The sequence below is a fragment of the Aplysia californica genome, unplaced genomic scaffold (genome assembly GCF_000002075.1).
Source record: "Aplysia californica isolate F4 #8 unplaced genomic scaffold, AplCal3.0 scaffold00025, whole genome shotgun sequence".
Classification (NCBI taxonomy): Eukaryota; Metazoa; Mollusca; class Gastropoda; order Aplysiida; family Aplysiidae; genus Aplysia; species Aplysia californica.
The window spans coordinates 1700140-1725410 of record NW_004797295.1 but is presented as its reverse complement, the minus strand read 5'-3'; the positions used below and the strand labels follow the sequence as shown (position 1 = coordinate 1725410).

Genomic DNA, 25271 nt, shown 5'->3' with positions numbered 1-25271 from the left:
ATTTGAGGTAGGGTCATTCATACTCATTCATAGTATATATCAGAAATGGAAGATATTTTTCTTTGATCTAAATTTGGGAAGGAGAAAGGTGGCAAGATGTTGGTAGGAGATATCCAATGTGCTTTCATTTCTTATCATGTCGTGTTGGTTATGGTAGCACCAATAACAAGATTACCATATATGAAAAACTGATTGTTGTACCCTGTGAGGTTCTGGTTTTTTTTTCCAACATTTTCCTTTGCAGCTTTGTTGTGATCTGAATTTGAATGCATGAGAATTTGCATATTCTGTCGTCGAATGAGTGAGGGCTGAGACTGACGTGCGATCAAAGTAAAAGGACCGAAATGTGATGCAACTGTAATGTGAATACTGAAATTAAAACTTGGCTATATATATATATATATATTCTCTGAGACATTTTGTTGACTTTATTTCCTTATATGATTTTTGTCTTTTTGTAGACTTTCCTGGCTGTTCTGTGAGAGGAATTTTGTAGCTCCTCGTTTCTGTATTTTAAGTACTGAGAGTGTTTAAAAAAAGAAAACCCACTTAAACGGCAATAACTTGGTCAACTTTGAACAAAATTGTAGGCCTACAAAACTTGGCAGGAATAAAATTCCCATCATGAGGATGTTACATTTGTTGATATGAAAAAAATAAATCCTATATCAAATAGTAAAAATTTTAACCAAAATTGACTGAAACACAAAACTGCAACTTCTTAAAAATCAACTGTATTGCTCCATTTCAAATAGTCACTAACTGTGCTTTGAAGACCAAATTATTGGCATTGCTAAATAAAGTCAAGGAAGGTGTTTGCTATTTAAATCTCCAGGTGTAGACCATTTCTTTCTACTTTCCATACAAGCTCCAATATGCCACTGGAAATTTTGAATAACTCCGTGGCATGTTTTTGGAATGATTCTCGAGTTTTAACTGTTCAGTTGTTTGCGGGTTGTTTCCCTACACTCTATTTGTAAAAAAAAACCAAAGGTAATTGAAGGGTCTTAAGTTGAGGGAACTGTGGTAACCATTCATTTGAAAAGTTTCGACTTATAAGGCTTTCCCCAAACCTTTCTTGTAAACATATCAAGGCCACTCTTGATGTGTGGGTTGTGGCCCTATCCAACTGGAACCAGACCTCTACAGCATAACACATTCTCCCAAAACGTCCACAACACTTTCTTGGCACGTTTCGATATCTATCTGAGGTGGCTGTTGTGGTTTTCCCATCCTTGTCCTGAAACCAGATTAGGCCGATTCCGCTCCTGTAGCTGAACACTCATAAGAAGTAAAATTTTGCGTCTTACTCAATTTTGGGTAAAATTTTTCAAGCATATTTCTCGAACACGTTCATTTATTGATTTTCTTCATATTTACAAACTTGACGTTCTCATTGTTGAATTTTATTTGTTTGAATTTTTGTTGAAATTAGTATATATAGATCCGAGTTATTACCCTATAAATGAGGCCTCTTTTTTTTTTTAGACGCCCTGTACTATTTGTGGGCGGAGTAGTTATGATAAACCAAAAAATAGTCCAGTCTCTCTTTCATTTGATTAGTCGAAAAATTTTTATCGAAACTTTCCTTCTGGATGTTTGAAATGGACACAGCCTGGTCTTGTGTGCATCATGTCTGGTTAGCCATTTGACTGAACAAAAGAAAACATGCGATAAACAAAGTCAAACAGAAGAGTCAAAGCCAATAAAAAAGAGTGTAAAAGGAACTTTTATTTGAAAATGGAATGCTAGTCTTTTAAGTAGAAAGGAAAATATTTATCTGATGCAACGACATACTGATCTGGATTCTCTGAATCCTGATAAAACATCACAACACTTTGCCCACACAAGCTTGGTTTCCTTCTTGAAAAAAAAAAGACAAAATTTATAAGAATCCATCAACTCGTAGTACAGAATGCAATATAACCTAGTTGCTTTCACTACCAAAGCATTGAACTCGGGATAGATATCACAGCATAGTATTATATAGATAATCCAAAATTAATATGCAATATTTGTATATTTTATTTATCAAAACATCACAAAACAAAGTTGTATTTCAATGGCCAAATCACATTTTATATTCATTGCTCATAAGTTTAGATGACCTTGTTGTCCACCATCCCTCCCTTGTCAAAGGCCTTTTTCTCTTGCATCAACATTGCGTTCACTGATTTTGTTCTTCTTTTTTTAGAGCAAGTACTAAGTTAACTTTTGCTTTTATGCCGCTGCTAGAAACTCATGGACCAGTTAGGTAAGGCAGAGCTAACATAACAAAAGTTTATGACTTCTCAACTCACTGAAGACTGGGCCTTTTTTGGGTCTACATACGCTGAAGACTGGCGTTTTGGGGGGTATTTCAATATTTCAAACAACACCCTTCCCAAAGACATACAACCACCATTTTTACACACATAACAGATCTAAACATGCCCAATATGACACAAAAAACAGAAAGGCGATATCTTTTAAAGTTTTTTGGTTATTTTTTTTTAAAATGTGCAAAAATTTGTTGCTCGCCAACATTTTTTGACGTCATGTCATATGTTAAAAAAACCCAACAAAACCCCCAAAAATTAATCTTGTGTGTGTCTTTTATTGTGTTTTGTGTTTTAAAATGAATCAAAAGTCCAAACTCATGAACAGGCAGGTAATCGATATGGTAATCCTTATGTATTAGCTGTCTAATCCACTTCAGTGGGAAAAAAAACAGGGCTCCAGACAAAGCGGAATTTTGCCTAGTCTTGATCTAGAACATTCGCTATCAGAATCGGTGCTTTGATGCTCATTTACATTGAAATCAGGATCCCCATGGCCTAAAATATCATAATCAGAATTTTCTGAACTGCCAAAGTCGTGCAAACACTTGAAGCTTTTCTTGCTACCTAGTGGGTGGTTGGCAGGTGATCTGGTGTGGGTTGCTCCTTCTTTCCTATCAAAGATCTATCGTCCTGATCTCTCTTCCTTCTTTTTTTGTGTTTGTTACTCTCTTGTAACACCTAATTTTCGACCTTATTGTGTTGCAACTGCCGTAAAACTTACTAAAACTAAACGTGGTGCCATCGTACTGACAAAGTGTTGCAAGAACAGACACCAGTCAGAGAGACGAAAGTAGGGTCTCTGTGTGACTAACTTTCCTCACGGGTCGATAACTCAAAACGTTTCAGCTAATTCCGGTGAAACTTCGCATGAAACAAAACAAAGGTCGGCTGCACCATAAGAGAGCGTTCACCCAGCATTCGCGCGCGTACTTTGTCGAGGAGAAAACGTGAAACTTGTGTTCGCAGGGGGTGCCTGAACCGCCTCTCGGGGAAATATTGGTGCTCGCAAATGTTGCGTGCACCGTCTCCAGTGAGTTAATTCATAATTTTCATTTGTTTACTTGAAAGAAAGTAGTTGAACATATAAGTGAAGTCTGTTAGAATTCTAATAAAAATAAAGCAGTGCAAACAAAGATCAGATAGAGGCTAGATAGGCCCTATTGAAGGAAAAGAAAATGAAATGTGTAAAATACTTCTAGACAGCAAAAGAATGTTACAAAAAATCCTCTCCCAACATAGCAGAACAGTTCAGTTTCTCTCCACATCACTTTCTGTTAGTTGAATGAACATTTCCTCAGTCTTCCTCAGCGGTGTCCTTGATAGTAGACAGCTTGCGAGGAGCAGGGCGAGGACGATTTCCCTCTGTAATATGCACAATCAGAATAATTGACACTTTTATGTCTAATATGTTTTGACCTACTAGTGTGCAGAAATAAAAGCTTTCAAGCTTGAAAAGCAGCAATTTCTATGAATTCAGCGGTAGTGCGTTTTATCTCTCTGACCCCAATCAGTTTGTACCGACAGCCATTTCCTACTAGTGTTATCCAGTGATCTACATGCTTTTAGTAACCACCCCAACTTTACCTTGGAATCTAAGTCATCTTCATGTTTCTCCATGTTCTGGGGATTTTTTAACATTTCCACATTTAACCTACATTTCAAATCATGAAAGTTCTAATTACAACTTGAAAGAAATTATGTCTGGTTCACTTACAGAAGCCAACAATATCAGAGGAAGGTTGAGATGTTTAACTTCTCCAGACCCAAATATGAGGAAACATCAATGCTATCTCACCTTGCTTCCCTTGTATTTTCTTGAATACCTGTCCCAACTCAGAATTTGCGTCTATTGTGCGGTCATCATCAAAAGCAGAGAGGTCATCTTCACTTCGAGCTTTCTTCATCTTGGACTGAATAAGAAAAAAAATAATTCTGAATCCTAGTGTTCTCCTACACCATTTTCAATGTTCTAAAGACACTGATAAGAAAAAATGACTTCTATATCTTCTTTCTCTAAGTCTTAAAAAATCTTTAAAATGCTAACTGTTAAAGTTTAGTGTCAGCAAAGAAGTAGTTTTATCCTGTACAGACAACTTTTTTTCCTGACACATTTTTGTCTGTTCTTATGATGCTTTGTTGTTCTGATCATAAAAGAAAACAATAGGGTCTTAAATCAGATTAAGGGGGCTCTCGTGGCCTAGAGGTTAAGGTGTTGACCTCTCATTCAAAGGTCCCGAGTTCGAGTCCGGGTAGCGACCGACAAATTTTCTTCTCTAAAATTGTCTCCTTTCACCTCCATTCCTGCTCTATAGCAATATATTCCGTCGTCTGCTTTCGTCTCCTCTTTCTGCCCCCACCCCCTCACCTCCTTTGCCCCCTCCACTGGGATCCTGACTCTTTCTGCAGCCTTTCTACTGCTACTCCTTGAATCCTTCTTACAGCTGTCTTTCTGCCACACACCTGATCTTCTGGTAGGAAAGATCTACATCTAGCCTTCTCAGACAAGGACGAAAAATCTCGGAGGGCCCGTGTGCAACTTGCACACATTAAAGATCCCTTGGTGGTCTAAAATCGATAAGAGTAGGCTTCGGCTGCCACCCGGGCAAAATTTAAAATTTCCTACCAACTAAAAGTATTATTAGGTGTGTCCTGCGCGCTCATATGACCTTATGCAGTAGCGAGCGCCGTAAAACACTTACCAACAAAACCCCCAAAAAATCAGATTATATGAATAACTTTCAGTTGTTGGAAATCCATTTTGTTATGTATTCAACTTACCAAAATTCCCTGCAGTTCTTGCATAGCACTACTGTCCTCATCTTCAGGACAAGATTTCTGAAAAGAGATTTAACAATTGGCCATGATATAGCAGTATCATAAAGCTTTTCTTGTCACATGAAAGTAGACTGCTGACAACATAACAAACACGTTTTTTAATTCTTGGAGTCAAGAAAAGCAATAGATAGCCCTTTTTTTAGGGGCAGATCGGCTAACGAGCATCAGGACCAACTCGATTTCAATGAAGTGGTATGCCTTTGTGATATTGTCAAGTCAGTTCTTTTGGATGCAAATTGTCGGAGCCTGGGGTTCCCAACACATTTTTGTAATTTTTCACTATGGACCATCCAGTTTTCGATATTTCCGGGCCGCCTTGATAGTTGAAACAGACTTTGTGCTGCAGAAGCTAGAGAGGTGAGCAGAGAAAGTCTGATTCCCTGTAAGGATTTCTCTGTTCACATCCACCCCTTGGCGCTCATATGACCTTATGCAGTTGCGAGCGCCGTAAATCCTCTACTAAAAATAAAAACTAAAAACCATCCAGTTTTGCCTGTGAAGACACTTTACCAGGGTAAGCCATTTCACAAATCAAAATCATCAATACACTAAAAGTAAAACTTACTTTTTTTTCACACAAGGGGTGACAGTATAACTCGGATGGGGAAATTGAAACAAAGGAGGAAAACGGAGGTATACCAAGTGGCAGAAAGTAAATCCTATCAATGGGATGCATTGCTGAAAGTCTACATATGCGTTTGACAAACCTTTACCAGGCGTCTGAGGAGAGAAGTCAACTGACATGATGCAGGCCAGGTTGTAAAGGGGAAATCAAAATCAAGATGACAAACAAAAATAAGAAAATTATCGAAAAGTAGCAGGACAAGGTATGAAGTCTCCCAACTATCTTCTTCAACAGAAATACAGTAAGGACACTTGAAGAGAGGGAAGAGAGGGCCACACAATTATGCTGATGGAGCTTTTTTGATGCAAGAAGATAAACATTCAAAGTAAACCAAATTAAAAGAAAAAACACATCAATATAGCATCATGCATACAGTCCAGATGGAAGCTTGGCAAAAAGTCAAAGACATGCCATGCCACCTACTCAGCATTGCGTTTAAAGAAAAGAGGCTGCAGAAACTGTCCCGTACAAAAACCTTTCTGTTCACCTTTCTAAAAAGTAATAAAGCCTGCAATGTAAACAAAAAATATTGTAGCTATGGGGCACACAGGGGTAGTGAAAATTATGAAAAGAAAAAAGGGTGCATGTTTTATGAAAAAAATGAAATACACGTGGAGGGTAGGCTTAGTTTGTACTGATACAAACAAAGGTAGAGAGGGACACTCACAGTAAAACTGGTAACATTGTGGCTCTTTTTGTAAGTAAGACAAACCTAGTTTTCTAAAGTTCACAACCCTTTTGGTGTATCACAGTGGCTTATTCTAAAACTTTCGGTGTTTCTGCTAAAGCTTGAAAGAAGCTTATATCACAGTGAACCTCTGACAAGTTCCTGAGGTCTGACCTTCAACTTCGCTGTATCACAGATTTCGGTGAAAGCAAGATCGGACCAGTAAAAGCATTTTACATCGACAAAACTGTATGGACATCATTGTGCCTGCAACAATGTGTACACAACAAAACCAGCATTTTTTTGGGGCCCTTTTCAATTTAGTCTGTCAGCTATAGTTTTACTTAAATAAAAGACATGTTATTCTTTTGCTTGATGCGATCGTGAACAGGTGGGACTAGCATGGCCCATGGCTAACATTGAGAGCTGAAGTGATGTCAAAGTTATCTCGGTTTAAATGCACAGAAGTGATGTCAAAGTTATCTTGGTTTAAAAGCACAATGTGTAAAATTTGGCTCATATCAAAAGTAGGCTTTATTACACAACAGATTCTTAAATCTATTATTAGCATGTTTTTGGGTATTCTCACTTTTCCTAAGTGAACTTTTTACTCTCTAAAAACCAACTGAGATATGACACAACATAAGGAAAAGCTCATTAAGTTACATGCCACTTTGCATGATTCTGCTACAGCAAGTCTTGAAAGCCAGAAAGGTGATTCCACATACCCCATACCCGTCTCTCCAACCCACACATGCAAAGAATTATTCCCAGCACTGTTTACTGCCTGCATATAAAACTTTTGACAATGATGTTTCTACAAACAAGGTAACCATCCATGCCAAGTGTCTTCCCAATGTGAGCGTAAGGTGAGGTGGGTCCGAGATTGCTCATCCAAAGATTTGTTCAATATCACATGCATGGCTGATTTTATAGAAATACAAAAACAAGGACTCTTTTTCCTTATGCTGACTTAGGTATCATTCACTTCGATGTAATTCAATGCTAAGTTCATTGCCTTCAAAAAAAAATTCTTACGCAAAGCAAAGCTGTGAAATGGAAATTCATTCAACGTCTACTTTTTTGCACACAAAAAAAACAAGCTCGACGGGATAAATAAGGCAAATACTTTCTTCTCACCTCTCCAATAATTCCCTCAGGCAGAGAGAATTTCCTTGAATCCTGATGGGTATTGATTTATTTGTGTGATCAGTTAAAGAGGAGACATATATGCAATAAAGAGAAGGAAAGCAGAGGGAAATAAAAACTTAAAACCTTCAAATGAACCTTAAAGCCCAAGTAATATTTACAAAATACAGGAACGAGGAAAATAGTTTTTTCCTTTAACTGGACAAATTCAGTATTTTGTACCACCTCAATGCTTTTCATGCAAACATTACAGAATTCCTCAAGAAATGAGCATGCCCTGCACAATGTAGAGCCTCGGATTGTTCTGTAATTTCAACATACTCATCCAAATTTCTTTTTTTGTATATTCCATTATTCTTAACCTATTCTACACTGACTAACTGGGTATATTAAACAATTTACCGTTCTTTTCTTTAAAACAGGCCTGAGAGCTATGTTGCCATCTTTGATCCTCTTCATCATGTCATCCACAGCTGCTGTATAGTTTGCATTGACTTCTGCTCCTCCAAGACCCACTGAAAACAATGAGCAAGACCTATTATTTCAGTAAAGACAGGGCTGAATAGAGAACAAGGTTGTATCATAATCAGCACAGTATCCATTTTATAAAATGGAAAAAAGTCTCTGATTATTTTGACAAATCCTAATAACACATTATCAAAGCATTTAAAACCACTTTTTTTACACTTACATCGTTTTTGGACCAGCTCTTTCTGCTTCTTCCGTCCAGTAATCTTGGAGAGGAACCTGTGGAAGTGGCAATGTAATCTTGATGTGTGAATGTGAAAACTAACTCTCTCTCTCCCTTGCTCCCTCCCTCGCTCCCTCCCTCGCTCCCTCTCTCCCTCTCTCTCTCTCTCTCCCACATGGCATTTGTATTGTTGGAATCAAAACAAGACAAATCGACAAAAATATATTCCTATTCTAGCCAGCAAATGAGCTAAACACTTATCTGCTTTCAAATAATGAAAATAATTAGAAGTAACAAAAATCAAATAGAGATGTACACCACTCTCTCTCTCCATAACTGCCTACTTCATCATACCTTCACTGTTAAGTTCAGCTTAGAAAGAGAAGTCAGTTCTATTTGTCAGTCAGAAATTTTAAGCATTTGGCAGTGACAGCTTTATAAGAGAGTCAACTACTAAATGATCTAAACATCATTTATGTGCCCACTGACTGTCTGACATCAGCATAAGCGTAACACGTTCTCCAAGTACATACCCGCCAGTTTTAGCTGTTGGCAGGGGGGGTGGAGGAGGGGGAGGGGGTGGTGGTGGGGCTGTCAAGGCCGTTTCGTATTTTTTCTCCAAGTCAGCATCTGTGAATAACAAAAGACACAGGGTTAAGTATGACGTTTTAACGAAAACTGGAATAGATATTCAGAAATGCATTACCTTTTTTAATTTAAAAGAATAGGAAATGTTGCACAATCTATGAGGATATCACTACAGGAAGAGACACTCAGAGAAGAGGCTGAAACCAAAACAAATGTAGTAACTTCTTTTATGATGCTTCATTAGATCACTAGAGTGTCTGTTTTAAGATCTTCCACCCATTGTGCGATTGACTTTCACATGTACAGCCTTTTCCCTAATAAATGCCTGTTCCTCACCAGTCAGGCAACTGCATATCATTTTTGAAGGTACTCTAACTCACATTTATTGAGCATAATTTCTTCATCTTAGAGAAGGGATTAAATTAGAATATTGCCAGAGCAGACAGCCAGAACTGACCCACTCTGTCTTTATTTTTACTAGGAAGGTATGTAAAACCTGATAATTTATTCCCGATTCCCCTATTTAAAAAAAGTTATCAACTAACCAAGCTTGTTGAAAAAAACTTGATTCAAACACAAATGCAGCTTGCTAAGTGGTGTGGAGACATTATAAGGTGTCTTTTTATACCTCAAAGCAGGTGAGTATTTTCGAAAAAGAAATACGTTGCTTATAAATGGTAGTAACTTAATTCTATACTAGCAGCCAAGGCTACTCTCAAAGAAGCCTCGTCACACAGAATTGGGAGCAGATTTTTCTGAAACTGTACAACGAAAGTGAAAATAAAGAAAACCAAATTTATGTGAACTTTTTAAAAAGGGGGAGGTGGAGCTTAACTCATTCGCTACGAATTGTTTTCGGCTGGTGGATGAATTTTTTTTGGGAGGGCGAAATGAGATGGTGACTAGTGTGCAGTTCACAGGTCTTTGGGGCCACATATTCAAATAAATATCAACATATCATATACCAACATTTTCAGTATGGATTGTAGAATACACCTGTAATGTTTATTTGTGTATTTTTCAACTTTGGTTCCTGTAAGAGGCGATTACGCATCACAATTTTGCTTGGAATCAGATAAAATTTTAAAAGATAAAGTTAATAATCTTTGGTGAAACTCAAAAAATATGTTTGCACCTAGTCAAATGATGCATAAAAATAACCATAAATGAATATAGAACAGGAAAATCTTGAAAAATTTGCAGTTATTTACATACATTCCCTAAAATCTGTACATTTGGATCATAACATCGCATATTGAAAATTAAAATTAAAAAATTTTGAAAAAAGGACAAGATGCATTCGCAAACAGAAAAAAACACTCGTATCTCATATGAAATTATTCAGAATTGCATTTGTAATAAACCTATACATGTCTTGAGTGGTAGGCCCTACTTTTTGTGTAATTTCACCAAAAAATATTGATTTCGGGAAGAATAAAAATATTTTGACAATTTAGATCAAGACCTAGATTCTAGATCTAGGTCTAGCACTGAAAAATATTGATTTCTCAATAAGTTACAGATCACTGGCAGAGTCCAATAGTATCAATATTCTAAAGAAGAGTCCTACATTTCTTCAGCGAGCAAAATAATGATACATTTGGTTGTATAAAAGTACTAAGACTGGTGTCTGGGCTATAATTTGGGCATCGCGATAAAACAAAGTCGCATAAACTTCTAAATTGCGTTTCAAAACTGAAACAAAACTTCTGATTTTCGGTGAAAACGCTTGACCCAGAAGTCAACGTTATATTATAACCTTCATTTTAACATGGATATGTGGATTGGAATAAAATCTAAGCTAGAATTATAGGTCCGTTCTCGAGCCGTTGGGGGCGGCATGGCGTACAGAAGACACTTTAGCTGAGCCGCTGCCCACGGCTCCGCGTAGCGAATGAGTTAAAGCAAAGAAGGGAAATGGAATAATCAATGTAACCTTGTTCATTCGCGAAATACTGACAGATCAAATTATATGAATTTGGAAAGATAAGCAAAGTGGTCAGCAATGATGACAGAGAAAGAATGACTTTTGTTACAATGATTAGTTATAGCTGTAGGTAATCGCTGTAGAAGGCATTGACAAGATTAGTAAAATTTCCAACTTAATCAACGATATACTGTATCTGTCATCAGCCCCACAAAAAGTCGGTGGTAGCAAATTTGGGGTCCAGTGTCTTTCCTAGCTATTGTTTACTTTTTTTAAACCACTGTCGGACTAGCAAACCCTCTTTAAATCAACATATTTGTTTTCTATTCAAACACCAGTGTTTGCTCTTCCTCTCCACAGCATATCAAATTATTTAGTCTGAGGAGATATCCTCTGAAAGATAATGATCTATCAAAGCAGAAGAAAGCAAAAGGTTAGTTTCTTTCCAAAATTCCATTCCACTGGCTATCCCCGTTGTTTAGACACTGATCTGTTGACCTTTCAGACAACACTTTAGATCAAAAGAGTCAAGGCTTATTCGCTCTCAAAAATGCATTTTATTTGGAAAAGTACAAAGTGGCTTACATTTATCTAGGAGAGATGAGTACTGAGAGTGCAGTTCTTCAGTGGATTTTTCTGCTGTCACAAGTCTTTGTTGCAAGGAGTCACATTCTGTGGTCAGTTGTGCATTCTCTGCTTCCAACTCCTGCAGACTGGCCTCCCCTTTTACAGCTGTCAGCTCTTCTTTCAGAGCATTAACCTACACCAGCAGCATGACAAAACCTTCATGAATATCCAAACAATCAGAATCTGATCAAAGTACAGTCAAAATTCTCCAAGACGGCCCCCTATTGTCGAGGAGAAAAGTGGTTGTCTTAGACAGGTGGACACCTCGGACACTGTTATTATAATGTTAAAATAGTGCAAGGGGGAAGGGGGGGGGGGGGGGGGGATAGAAAGCTGTCATTTGTACAGGTGGTTGTCATAGACAGGTGGCTGTTACAGCAGGTTCAACTGTACTGACATTAGAATTTCATCCAAGAAATACAGTCACATTCAATATGCTAGAGTTAAAGTTTAAAAAAAATAAAAATACCACATTGCAGACATTAATTCATCTCTCTAGGACTGAGAGTTTAAGGCTGTCTGAGATGCAGCTTCTCTTATAGCGCAACACACTAGACTCCATGCTCACAGACCAAACTAAATTTTGAGCTTTATGCCACAGTCAGACTTCTAAAACAGAGAAGTAAGAGAATAACTGTTAGTAACATTGATATCACATATCTTAATCTCCAAGATGAATCACAAGATCAATGCTCGCATTTGTTCGCATTCTCATGTATAAACTCGACATCATCATACCAAAAGAATAAATGTGTTCACAGTATAGCAGTCTCTGCGTAAGATCCCGGTGCTTGGGAGCAATGAAAATGGGGAATCTTAGGTGAACAGGATCTTAACCGACACACCAAGGAAAAAATCTACGGCCCACAACTGGTAAAATTGAACTGATGTGAACCCTGGGTAGGTTTATGGCATATGGCAAGTAAAGAGTGGTCAACTTTGATGATCAATCACAGTGGCATGAGGCATGCCATTTTCACTTATTATCCTATCGCAAGTCTCAAGACCTACCCTGATCTAGTCACCCCTCCACTTTACCTGTTCAAAACTTATAGCTTTCCATCTCTGACTGAGTTCCCCCACCTTTTACGCACCATTTATTAAGTTATGACCACACCAATTAAAAATTCAGTTTGTCTCGCAAATTTGGGAGTAGAGACAACTGCTGCAGTGGTCAGGGAAGAGTTCATAGTTCGATGTGATCCTGCCTGGAGTGAACTTGTTGGCCCTACCCACCCTACGAGTGATGTAAGTTTTGATGGAGAGCTCAGATACTAGTGCCATATTTGGGGAAAACAAACGCATTGGAGCTAGTGCCATATTTGGGGAAAACTAACGCATCGATCACTTCACACCTCTCTGTGATCCCACCGGCGCAAACAATGTACTGTTTCATCGAGTTTTACAATGCTTATGTTATCCCATTCATGAGAGTGGCTGATCTTTGACACAGCGGGCAGTGCAATGATCTCAACTTTTCACTTTTGGTCGATCGACTGTGCACGCTTGCTTTTTTGGTCCGTAAATTATTATCTAAAATGCGATGATCTTAGCCAAATGTAGACCTTCAGAGTGAATCAGAGCGGGATCTTAGGGGTGACTTTTGTATAGTAAAAATTATGTTTTCTTAAAACAGCAGGATCTTAAGCAAACCAGGATTGAAAGCCGTGGGATCTTAGGCGGAGACTACTGTATTTTTTAAAATCTTACCCAAAATGGATGAGAACCTTTTAATTTTACATCAATCTACTTTATTATACCAGTGTGTGGAGGAATATGCGCACTGAGTGAAAGAATTAAAGTCAAGCAGGACAGCCAAGAAGAAACAGGTAACACAACCATTACGTAATGACTGACCTGTTGTTCTGACTCGGCTTTGAGTTTTTCCAGACTGGTTGTAAGTTCTTCCACCTGGATCAGCGCTTCCATGAGCCTCTTATCCCCTGCCACTGGGGCCATCAACATAGCACTCTGGCGCCGGGCTGCCTCTCGCTCTGCATACAACTGCATTGAGGAAGAATGTGTAATGTGCCCTCCAATAAAATGATAAGAAGCATACATTTGATGGTAAAATGCTTTAGACATTGTATAAAAGAAACATACTTTTGTACTCATATCAAATATCAAAGACTTATGACCTATAATAATCAAATATAAACCTGCTTTAAAAATGTACTTTTAGAAAATCAAATACAGAAAACGCTTATAACATTACAGTGATTGAGGTTAGGGGAGATGATCTATGAAAGGTCTATTGTCCCAAATATTTCTCACAGAAGATATCTCTTTTGGCCCTGTTCTTTTAAAAAGCCATTAGACAACTATCAGCGCACCAAAGTGATCAACATAATTTCATGGTCAATGTAATTATATCACAAGATATATGCATTACAGTTCCTGATCGGATTTAAGGCATGACCAATTCATTGTCAGAATGGGATTACATAACTATAATACAAAGCCTCTCCGACCTTTTAGTCTTTGGAATGTTGAGGGCTAAACTTCAGACATGGGGTAAAAATTACATATGGCTTGTAGCCCATCAAAACATTTGGGGGAACATAAACTACTTTGGAAATATAAGAAAACAATGAGATCTGGATGCAAAAGAAAATACCAATGAGTTGTTGCAGAAATGTTCTTTTTCAGGATAGGCATGCCATAGAGCTTACTGTCTGTACATATACATTTTTCAGTTGGGAAACATTGCCTTATAAATTTCTCGCCTATACGTGACCCCCTATTCATTTGAGGATGTGGTCACGAAAATCTTTCTTCCAACTTACAGACACATATGACAAAAAAAGGGACACTTGAATGAGCAAAACGGAATTTAGAGAGATCCAACAGATGAGTTCAAAGTAAGATGTTTGTATTCTTTGTAGTGCTGGCATTCAGGAGTTCTCATCAGACATTATTGAGAGTTCTTGTCATTGCTCTAATAACAAATTGAGATGGTTTATTACCTACATCACGCCATCAGAAGCAGGGCTGCTCTAAAACTAGAGAATGTCTCTTGTCCAGTCATTTGTATTGGTCTTCTTACCTTTGTCATATAGACATCTATCTACTTTAAGCTTGATTAATGTTTTGATATCTACAAGGAAAAAAACTCTTGACACTCACATTCTGTGCTAATTTCAGAGCTGTATTTCTCTCTAATATTTCCTTCTCAAAATGGTCCTGTAGTGATGCATGTTCTTCGACGGCAGCCTCTGAAGTTTGAGCCAACAATTGCAGAGTTTTCTCTTGACGTCCCAGAGCAACTTTTGTTTGCTGAAGTTCTTGTTTGTAAACCTCAATCTGAAGGAGTATTCAGAGAAAGCCATGTTGCACATATGCAAAAAAGCATTTCACAGGGGTGCAATAAAACTACCATATCACTGAAATATCTATCACCTCCCTTTCCTTTTCAACATTATCCCATTTTATTAAACATTTGCAGAGTGAACATATTTCTTTACTCTTTATGTTCTTTGTATATAGATGAAGTAGATCATTGTCCATTATTACAGATAAAGAGTCCAAAAACAAAATGAGGAATAAAACCTGCACATTCTTGAAATGTCAGTTACATACTCCTGTTCAATAAAACACTGTTGCAATTTTTTAAAATTGATTGATAGCGAAAAAAATAAATATGAGTTATAAGGCCACATTCAATCCTTCATCAAAAATTCAACTAATACAACAACTTGTTCCTTTTTCTTGAGGTGGGCCAATGGTGCGAGTAAAAACCAATACAGTAAGTTTATTCAAAAGCAGGGACATCAGACCTAATGTTCATCTTCCATGTGACAGGCCCAAGTGGAATGAGAGAAGTTCAAAGCTCTTTTAAAAGAAGTAAGCTACATTTTTAATGAGAATCTGACTATGGTAACTGGCACAGCAGTCCAGCCTGCTACAGCAGAGCCAGAAGAGTGCCCCTTTTTCTCAACAGATATAAAAATTTTGAATATATTTACTTTAACCCTATCTGTATGTCCTGTTTTACTATCGTATCCATGCGACGTGGGGAACTCTGTGCCATCACTTTCAAAGAGGAAATTTATTTGTTAATCCGATCCGTACGCTTTGCATAGCAGTCTGTCAAAATGATTTTTTTAGAAATACTGAAAGTTTTAAAGAGATCTTCGTACTAAAAGTATTCTAAAATGTGAAGAATACAATCCTGGGGGTACAAAATGACCCCAGGGCGTACAGATAGGGTTAAAAGTCACCGCAACTCACCTTTGCTCTAAGTTGGGCAGTCTGCGCCTTCTCATTATGATAATCTTCATTGAGTTCTTTCATCTGAACACTTAGAGAACTTTTGACATCTTCCAGTTCTGAAAATAATTATAAAGGGCAACCTTTATTTAACTCAACAATGGTTAAACCTCTTCTTCATAGTCTGTAAACTACGACAACACTAAAAGACCACTTAGAGAAGAAAATATAAGAACCTGGTTGCCAGGCAGTTATTTGACCACATTTGAGATCTACTTTACTTTACTTTTACTTTTTCACCCTCTGTTGCCGTTAAGCGTCGAGGGGAGATGCAGTTTTCTATGGTAGGCCAGCTCCGCTGCTCTTTCAGTTGTGATGTTATATTTTCTTAGGGTTTCCTTGATACCCTCGAGCCTGGCTGGTTAGGTGACATGCATAACAGGTGGCCAAACCATTTTATCTTCTGTCTTTCTATGTAACGCAGGCAGGACTCAGTGCCGATAGCTGCTCTTACTTCTTCATTTCTCTGCCTGTCTCGTCTTGTGATGTTAAGGGTTTTGAGATCAACAATTAATTATTCATGAAAAGTTTAAAATCCCATGGGCTCATATATATTCTTGTATCCAGTCCTGGGTGTAATGTCCATTACCATTAGGCAAACCATCTCTATTGCCTTAGTAATTAGGAAACCTGGCAATGGTAACCACTGGCAACTCGTAACCAAGCCAAGTAAGTGGTTACATAATTGTTGTCTTAGATACAATCGTCATAGAATCTAGAAAAGAGAAGTTTCAGTAATAAAGCGTACGTCCACCCGTGCAGTCATGTATCCTGCTGCTTTCAAATTCTGTCTAGATCTAGATGTTGTGATTGTGATGTCCCGACAGTACACTGAGATAGCGTCCCATGATTTCACAATGACTTCCACGGAAAAGCTGATTCACAAAGTTACATTTTAGTCTCCATGCTCTGATGAAAGGAAATACAAGAAAAGAACTTGCCCTATGTATTGAACTCATGTTATATTTACTTTAATCACAGTGGGATGTAACTTCGTGTGTCTTGTGTGTAGGTATGATTATTTCATCTTGTGATGCTAATATGGTGTTTCTTCTGTAAATTTTGTCATGATAGTATTTGTGAGTCACTTGAATTATTGTAAAAACTGCAGCCTTCAAAGTCAGTCACAATAAAGGAACCAGTTAATAAACAGACTGAAACTGAAACTCAACAACATCACTGTCTCCAATTGTTTTCGTGAGAATCTAAAGAGTTGTCTCAAAATGAGCCACTTATGCAACAATCTCAGTAACCCAGAATAAGTCAAATTTTCTCCTTCTGCTTCTCACCAAAGATTTGTTGATTCAGCTTTTTAATGTACTCATTCTCTTCAGCACTCTCTGTAGCATCATCATCAATGTTGATGTCCACAAGACTTGGCCCTGTCATCTTGTCAAGCAACATCTGGCTCTGACGTTTCAAGACCTTGTTCCGAGAATTAATCTGAAATGATTACAAGAAAGTAAAAAAATATCTCTCACAGAAGGTAGCTCAAACAACAACGTAATGCATGAGAGTAGAAAGTGGTGAGAGTTAGAAGGGTGAATGAAATAAGAAAAGGTTCGAGACATATAATGTGAGATTGGGAGGGGGGGGGGGGTAATAAATGTACAGAAAGAGGACAGAGAGACAAGTTGAATGATGATAAAACAGAAGTCATTCTGGCAGGCAATGCAAAGTCTGTTAAAGAGGTCGACCACGATCACATGATAATTGGTGATGCGAAAATTGCATTTTCAAGAAAAGTTAAGAATCTTGGCATCTTTTTTATTCCAGTTTGTCAATGTCGGCTGAGGTAAATCAACTGATCAGCTGAATGTATTTAAAAATAAGAAAAATTAGTAAAATACGTCATCTGATCAATACTAAGTATATTGCTTTACAAATAATTACTAGCTTAATTTTATAAAAACTCGATTATTGTAACTCCTTGTTATCAGGAATATCACAGGAGAAAGTTAAAAGACTTCAAACTGTCCAAAACAATGCTGCACGATTAGTTTTACGGAAAAGAAAGCGAGACTCTGCTAAACCTCTTTTACAGACATTGCATTGGCTTCCTGTTGAGAAAAGAATTGTGTACATGTTGGTCACCCTATGTCACAAATGTTTGAATGATAATGCACCATCATATTTATCAAATCCGTTAAGACTACATTCCAACTCGCAGTTTAAGGTCATCAGCTGACAAAAAGAAAATTATTTTACCATCTCATCATCATCCGGTGCCTTGCCGACTGGCGTGGGCGATCATGGACCTCCACTTCCATCTGTCTTTCGAAGCAGCAATGGTGTCTGTTGTTCTTGCTGCTCCCAGCCATGTTGTCATCTTGTCCAGTATCTTTTCCCTCTGTCTGCCTCTACCTCTTTTTCCATCAAACTTTCCTGTTGTTACAATGTTCTCTAATGCTTCTTTCCGCATTGTGTGTCCGAAAAAATTTGCCTGTCGTTTTCTTATATTCGTGATAAGTTGTTTTCTATAATTTGCTTCAACCAGGACTTCTTCATTTGTTTTTCTAGCTGTCCATGGGATACGTAGCATGCGTCTCAAGAACCACAACTCTGCCGCAACAATTCTTCTTTCCAGCTGTTTATTGATTGTCCATGCTTCGCACCCGTATAATAGGATTGGCTCGATGTAACTTTTCATTACTCTTTTCCTCATTTCCAGTGACAGATTGATGTTTGTTAGTATCTGTTTCATCTTGTGGAAGGTTGCTTTTGCTTGGCAAATGCGGCTTTTAATTTCGGTGTGACATCTACCATCTGATGATATAATGGTCCCCAAATATTTAAAATGTTGTACTTGCTTCAGGGTGGTATCATTGATTTTGATATTGCATGTTGGGATTGGAGTATTTCTGCTTATCACCATCGTTTCGGTTTTCTTGATGTTTATGTTTAAGCCCATGTTGTCACTCTCTTGTACGATGACATTTAATAGATTCTGCAGGTGTTCTTTATCTTAGATTTTACCATCTATGAAACTTAAAACAACAGGTGAAAGGGCATTTGAATACCAATAAGGCCCCAAGATCTGGAATGCTTTACCAAGTATTGTAAGAGAAATCAAATCTTTTGATTCATTCAAATGTCAGCTGAAGTCATTTCTGTTTTCAAAATAATAAGATGAATATTAGGAGTAATTTTGTTTCAGTCAAAACACGTTTTATGTTACTGTTGTATGTTGTACTGTATTGTAAAGCGCTCAGAGCCTGTGTACTTAAATCGGGGTGGAGCGCTATATAAATGTCATTTATTATTATTATCATTACTTGAACATGCACATACAGAGAAATAGAGAGAGGCAAGGCTGAACAATCAAAAGCAAGTGCACAGGCAAATTGAAATTATGGACTTGCATGATGGACTATGTTTTATGAAAGGAAATCTTGTTCCAGAAGAAGAAGAAAAATATAAGCTTTAGACCACTTATTATGCCCTATTTATAAATTTAACTTTCAATCGAAAGTACAAAAAAGTATAAATAATACAGATCCAGCTATTTGTACAAATTAAACAAGGTAATAAATTCATACACACCACTGTGGTAGTCACAGTGCAGGGCCTTTTAGTGACTAGGGTAAATGCCTTGTTCAAAAACACACTCTTATAAGGTAATATCATCAATGTGATTATGAAAGCCTTCTTGAAATGAACAGAATATCAAGATCTGATAATTTGTTTGAAATTTATGAAGGAGACACAGGATTCGTGAACTGATTACTTTTTAAACAAGGCGTTAGAAATACAGTTCATATTACACAACAGCCACAACCACTCGCTACAGCAGCTAATAAATCATACAGAATGTTAATTTCAGTCTATGACTAGCAAAGCAAAATGAGATTGTGGCTCTTTGTTGAACTAACCTATATAATGAATGTAACAAATACAAAGTAATATCACATTATGAATCTCTAAATCATTATCTTAATTTGACAGCAACAAAGCTAAAATTGATCCTCGTCACACCATAAAACACAAGATCTATTATATTCCAAAGAATATTAATCTATTACGTATATATCATTATATTCATAAAATAAATGTCATTTGTAAGAAGGGACAAACCTTGGTCGCATAATTCTCTGCCTCATACTGGCACCTGATTGCCGATTCATATTTCTCCCGTAGAGCTTTGTATTCCATGGAGACAGGGCCCAGAACTGTTAGGATAAACATTTTACAGGTGTTACAACCTTGTATATTTTGGCAATCTCTGAAACTTTCACAAAACTTAATTTACACTTTTGCATTCATTTTAGGAAAATGAAGTAAATAAAATGTATGCTCTCTACTAGGGCTGCATGCTTGACTTCTAATGTTGCATATTTGCTGACTGGTGTACAATTATAACACCTTTAACTATCAAAAAGGTATTATTTATCTTATCCGTAGACTTTTAACTTGGTAAAAAGAGCTTATACAAAAACCTATGCTTCAATATGTATTTTCTACCTTTTCCAACAATTTCCACAGCTTTCATGTATTACGGGCTAACAAATTACAATGGTGAAAGGCTGTCGCACAGTCATGGAATAACATACTTTTCAGAGTTAAGTCCAAAAACAATTCTCTTTAACTTAGAGGGTGTAAAAGTGTTATTCCTAACATGTAAGTTACTTTTTCAAACTTTTGCAAACATCAAATTGCAGTTAGCAACACTTTACATGAATTTTTTTTTTCAGAAACAACAAGTATACTGTGTTCCTCTACAGCTGCGAAACTTGGAAGACAACAAAGACAGTACTGAATAAAGTCCAGACTGTCATCAACAGATGTATGAGGAGTATTCTAAGAATTCAGTGGCAGGATAGAATAAGAAATGAAGAGCTGTGGGAAAGGACAGGACAAAAGGATATAGAAGCAGAAATTGGACTAAGAAAGTGGAGACGGATGGGACACACCTTAAGAAAGTCCAGAGGAAACATCACAAGACAGTCATTACAGTGGAACCCACAGGGAGCACGAGGCAGGGGTAGACCTTGGGAAACATGGAGGAGATGCGCAGAAAGGGACACCATATGAAAGAGATGAAGCTCATTTGGAACGAGCTTGGAAGGGTGGCCCGGGACAGAGATAAATGGAAAGAGCTTGTATGTGGCCTATACCCTGCCAGGGGTGAAAGGCATTGATGATGAAGATGATGCACTTACCATCTTTTGCTTTCTTAATTTGTTCCCCTCTGTCCTTATACTTGGTAACCAGTTCTTCATACTGAATAATAATAGTAAAATACCAATCATCACCATCATTATATATATCCTTTAACAAAACATTTAAAGTACTATATATCATTATATCTCTACAAGTACAAAAAAAAAGAAAGCTGAGGGAGTTGGGGGGGGGGGAGAGAGAGAGAGAGAGAGAGAGAGAGAGAGAGAGAGAGAGAGAGAGAGAGAGAGAGAGAGAGAGAGAGAGAGAGAGAGAGAGAGAGAGAGAGAGAGAGAGAGAGAGAGAGAGAGAGAGAGAGAGAGAGAGAGAGAGAGACAGACAGACAGACAGACAGACAGACAGACAGACAGACAGACAGACAGACAGACAGACAGACAGACAGACAGACAGACAGACGGACAGAGAGAGTACAGTGCACTTTATAAGATAAGTCTTTCTTTAATAACACTCACGTAGGCCCTATTGTCTGTTCATGTAATATGATAACTAGTGTAAATATTGCTCTGAGAAGGCTGTTTCTATATTTTCACAACTGCCATGGAAACTGCATTTATTCACAGCTGTGTTTGCTGAACCAAAAGTTTTGAAATTTGTACTAAATTCAATTTTCTGTTTTACTTGCTCTTGATTGCAGGTACAGTGGAAACCTGATATAACAGGGATGGTGGGAGTAGAGAAAATGTCCTGTTATATCCGATCTCTGTTAAATCAGAAATGCAAGGAAAGTAAGCATTTGTGGACTAATCCAGCCGTACTTTTTCATGGGTAGTTTCCCTTGCCACAAGTACCCATGAACAGAAGGTTTGGCACAAACTTTCTCCTTGCCTCCTTAAACCACATCAGAAGAGCTTGGCCCACAGCATCTGCATCGGGCAGTCTCATCTTCTTTCGATCCAGAGCAAACTTTCCATTGGAGTTTGCTGCCACTATCTTCTCTCTATTTCTCTCTATCCTTGATAATGGTGTGAATCGACCCTTGTGGAATGTCTAACTGACGACAAATCTCTGCCAGTGGAGTTTGCTTTTTGTCAACAGTCTGGATTATTTCGTATATTTGTCAATTGAAAGGTATTTTCTTTTGCGCTTGACATCGTTGGTGACACATTACACGTGCGTGTTGCTAGGTTTCGGGCTAGATCGAGGTCTGCAGCACACCGCAGCCCTCTCTCGCTTCACACACCGCGTGTGCTTGCAGTGGCATGGCTTGCGTGGGCTTGCTCCATCACTGCGTTACTCTTTCTTTTACTTTTTACACATTGTTAACGAGCCTTTGTCCCTGCTATAACCGGTTGGGCTCCGATGAGGCCCTGTTATTGCCGATAACTTTTAATAGAGACAAAGAGAAGGAAAAATCGGGGATTTTAAAAATCCCTGTTATTACCGGATCCCTGTTATTACCGGGCCTGTTATATATGGTTTCCACTGTATTTGAACTCAGCAGAAAATTGTTTTTCATGCTGTTTTCTTGATAGAATGTGGTGTTTCCCGCCTTCGATTAAAAAAAATTTTCCCCACACCTTTCAGCATAGCAAGACTTTCAGATGCTAAGAATAAGCTCACATATATTTATCTCTGGAATATTTAAGGTTATTCTAAATGATTGGAATGTTGATCACATCACTTCCCTCAGATCATGACTAACATACATCTATAGGTAAACAGTACCAGTGTCCTGCATCATTATTTGTTGCAAAAACTGATAAGCAGTGTAATTGTGTAACCAATTCAAAGGTGCCATGATAATGGCATCACAGATGCAAATAAGGAACCTGCTTTAAAAAAAATGATATCATATCTTACTTGAGTTTGATTCTTCTTGTAGTTTACCAAGAGCTCCTCGTGTTTTTCCACAACTGCAAAGTCAATTTTTTAAAAATTAATTGTTATAAAAATGACCTACAAAGCTTTGAAATTTTCTTTTCAACATCAAATTAAATTAAAGCATAAATCACTTCAGCGTCTAAACACTGTATCATATCTTTCACAATAAACTAAAAAACATTCAATCTACAAAATAAAATGGCATTTCAGCCATTTATTCAAAGCTCAGAGGATAGAGTGTATAATTACATAGCAAACAAAAAAAGGGATAGTACATAAATAAAAACAAATAATACAACATCTAAACGTTGAGCAAAACTGACTGCTCTAAAAAATGTGTTGGTCTACAGTCAATACCCTCTGAAGTTAGGAGCACCACGTATACATGACTTACAAAAAAGCATATACATAGTCTCAAAGACATTGAAACGAAAGAATTTGAGAAATTATAATAAATAATCATAACCTCACCCTTTGAAAAATTTTGGAGTAAATTTTTTTAAAGTGTTTGTTTGCTTTGTAGGGATTTTCTTGGTTCAAATGCCAGTACTGAAAGCATTGGGGAGGGATAATTTCATGCCAGCGTTCAGAAAACTAAGACGATCCGTCATGCCAGCGTTCAGAAAACTAAGACGATCCGTCTGTTTCGACTTATTTTAACTCCTTTCATCACATTTTGTTCAAAACCTAGTCCAATGAGGGGCTCAGGACATAAAATAAATGCACAGAAAACGTGTTTGGGTAATATAGTAACATACAGAGCGAAGGTATTAGCCTGGTAGAGAAGTAGAATTTCACATAGAACAAAATAAATTATGTCAAACAAAGACGAAGACTAGATAAATTTATTTTGAGACTCATAATTATACAGCAAAGAAAAAGGAGCACCACATCACCGAAAAAAAAATTATGAGGATCTTGTCTCGATCAAGCCTGTCTAAAATTGGTAAAGCAGTGTAATCATCTTACTGTACCTTTGAAGCAGTGGGTTGAGAGTGTCTTAATAATTTGCTCCAACTCATGGCACTTGTCTTTCCACTTTTTCTCCGTATCTGTTGACATGCTGAAAGTATTTTTTAATTATAAAAGTATAAAATATAGGCTTAGCCTATAGTTACATGATGTGAAAAACAATATAATATACAGTCTATTAAAGCCTGAGCTAATCAAAATACTTACACTTACATCATGTATACACATCCTACAGTACTAGTAGGGGAACGGGTGCTGGTAGAGGTCAAGTGTAGGGGTGGGGCGAGGTAGGGGTACCCTAGCTGCTAACCCTATCCGAATCGTTACCTTTTATTACCCGAATCCAAAAAAATTATAAAACAGGCAGATTCTTTCTGGAAGACTGCAATATTGATATAACTTTCACTTTCATAATTTTGAAGTCATCATCATTGCCTTAATTCTCACCCTGGATCAGGATATATAGGCCACGAACAAACACTTTCCACCTTTCCCTATCCTGAAGTTGCTTAAATTGATATCACTCCATGTCTTCCCACTTTTCTGTACATCCATTTCCATGACTCTTCTCCAGGTTCCACATGGCCTTCCCCTGATCTTTTACCCTGTGGGTTCCAATCTAACATTTCCTTGTTTTGCAGCTGCGCTTGACCTCCTGAAAGTGTGTCCGATCCATCGCCAATGTCTTCTTCCCACCTCATCTCTGACTGGGCTCTGTCTCCTTCTTCTTAATACTTCCATGTTGGTGATCTTGTCTGTCCATCTGATCCTCAGTAGCTTCCTCAGACACTTGTTAAGAAAACCTGGTTCCTCTTTATGCCACATTTGAGATGCGTTCCATGTCTCACATATATGTGATCCATACAACAAAGACTGACTTCACACATGTGAGTTGAAAATTCCCAGCTTTGTCCATAGTGAGATAGATCTATCCCTGGTCCTCCAAATCATGTTCAAAGAAATAAATGCAGTCTGTGCCTTTCCCATGCGGAACTTTATTTCAGGGCCTGTTCCTCTCTCTCTGTCAATTATAGCCTACTCCCAAGATAGCAGAAGGATTCGACATCTTCTAGTGCATTACTCTACTGAGACCTCTTCCTTTCATAGTGCATCTATCTTTAGGACTTTTGACTTTCCGGGGGGGGGGGATCCTCAATCTAACACTAACAGACTCTGACAGGCAGTTTAAAATAGGCCTAAAATAATGTTGAAGTACCAAAAGTCAAAGGTCTCATAAATAAAATAAAAATAAAATACGTAGCATATTATATTATATTCTAGATCTACATTTTAAACTTTCTTTTAGTTGTTGAACAGTTGTTAATCAGTTGACTTTTAGGTAAATAAACTTACGTTGGTTACGAAGAAAGAACGCAAACAGTTTGCAAGTCTGAACAATCTAGATATCTAGATTTTCTAGATCTAGGAAGTAAAAGTTTTGGGATCGTTGAAATTTCGTACAATGTTCCACTTCCTTGTTTCGGGCTCTTGGGCCTTGGGGGCGTCTGTGACCTTTGACCTCATACATAAAAACGCGAAAAATATTTTAGATAGGCCTAATATAATTTTGCGAGCGTTTTTTGATGTCTTAGATCATGAAC

The 25271-nt window shown here is 37.6% G+C and overlaps 1 protein-coding gene across 2 annotated transcripts; it reads right to left on the bottom strand.

The window, feature by feature from the left end:
* Positions 1-1711: 1711 nt before the first annotated feature.
* On the bottom strand, positions 1712-25168 carry LOC101853283 (shootin-1). Of its 2 annotated transcripts, XM_005091047.2 has the most exons (17): positions 25024-25168; positions 23673-23761; positions 22678-22730; positions 20859-20919; positions 19774-19868; positions 16989-17142; positions 15661-15758; positions 14557-14733; positions 13288-13434; positions 11389-11563; positions 8822-8918; positions 8289-8344; positions 8000-8112; positions 7589-7630; positions 5100-5156; positions 4117-4231; positions 1712-3683 (listed from the first exon to the last, which is right to left on the bottom strand). In XM_005091047.2, the coding sequence occupies exons 2-17, from the start codon at positions 23758-23760 to the stop codon at positions 3616-3618; spliced, it is 1596 nt and encodes a 531-aa protein (XP_005091104.1). In that variant the 5' UTR covers position 23761; positions 25024-25168; the 3' UTR covers positions 1712-3615. The 2 variants fall into 2 exon arrangements, with proteins under 2 accessions (XP_005091104.1, XP_005091105.1); XM_005091048.2 differs by lacking the exon at positions 7589-7630.
* Positions 25169-25271: the final 103 nt, after the last annotated feature.

What these genes read in the sequence shown, in the direction of transcription:
- LOC101853283 (XM_005091047.2), bottom strand. Translation starts at nt 23,760, where the DNA reads ATGTCAACAGATACGGAGAAAAAGTGGAAAGACAAGTGCCATGAGTTG. An exon ending in ACAAGAAGAATCAAACTCAA is followed by an intron (nt 20,920 to 22,677) that starts GTAAGATATGAT and finishes ATTATTATTCAG; the next exon opens with TATGAAGAACTGGTTACCAA. An exon ending in CCAACAGCTAAAACTGGCGG is followed by an intron (nt 8,345 to 8,821) that starts GTATGTACTTGG and finishes CCACTTCCACAG; the next exon opens with GTTCCTCTCCAAGATTACTG.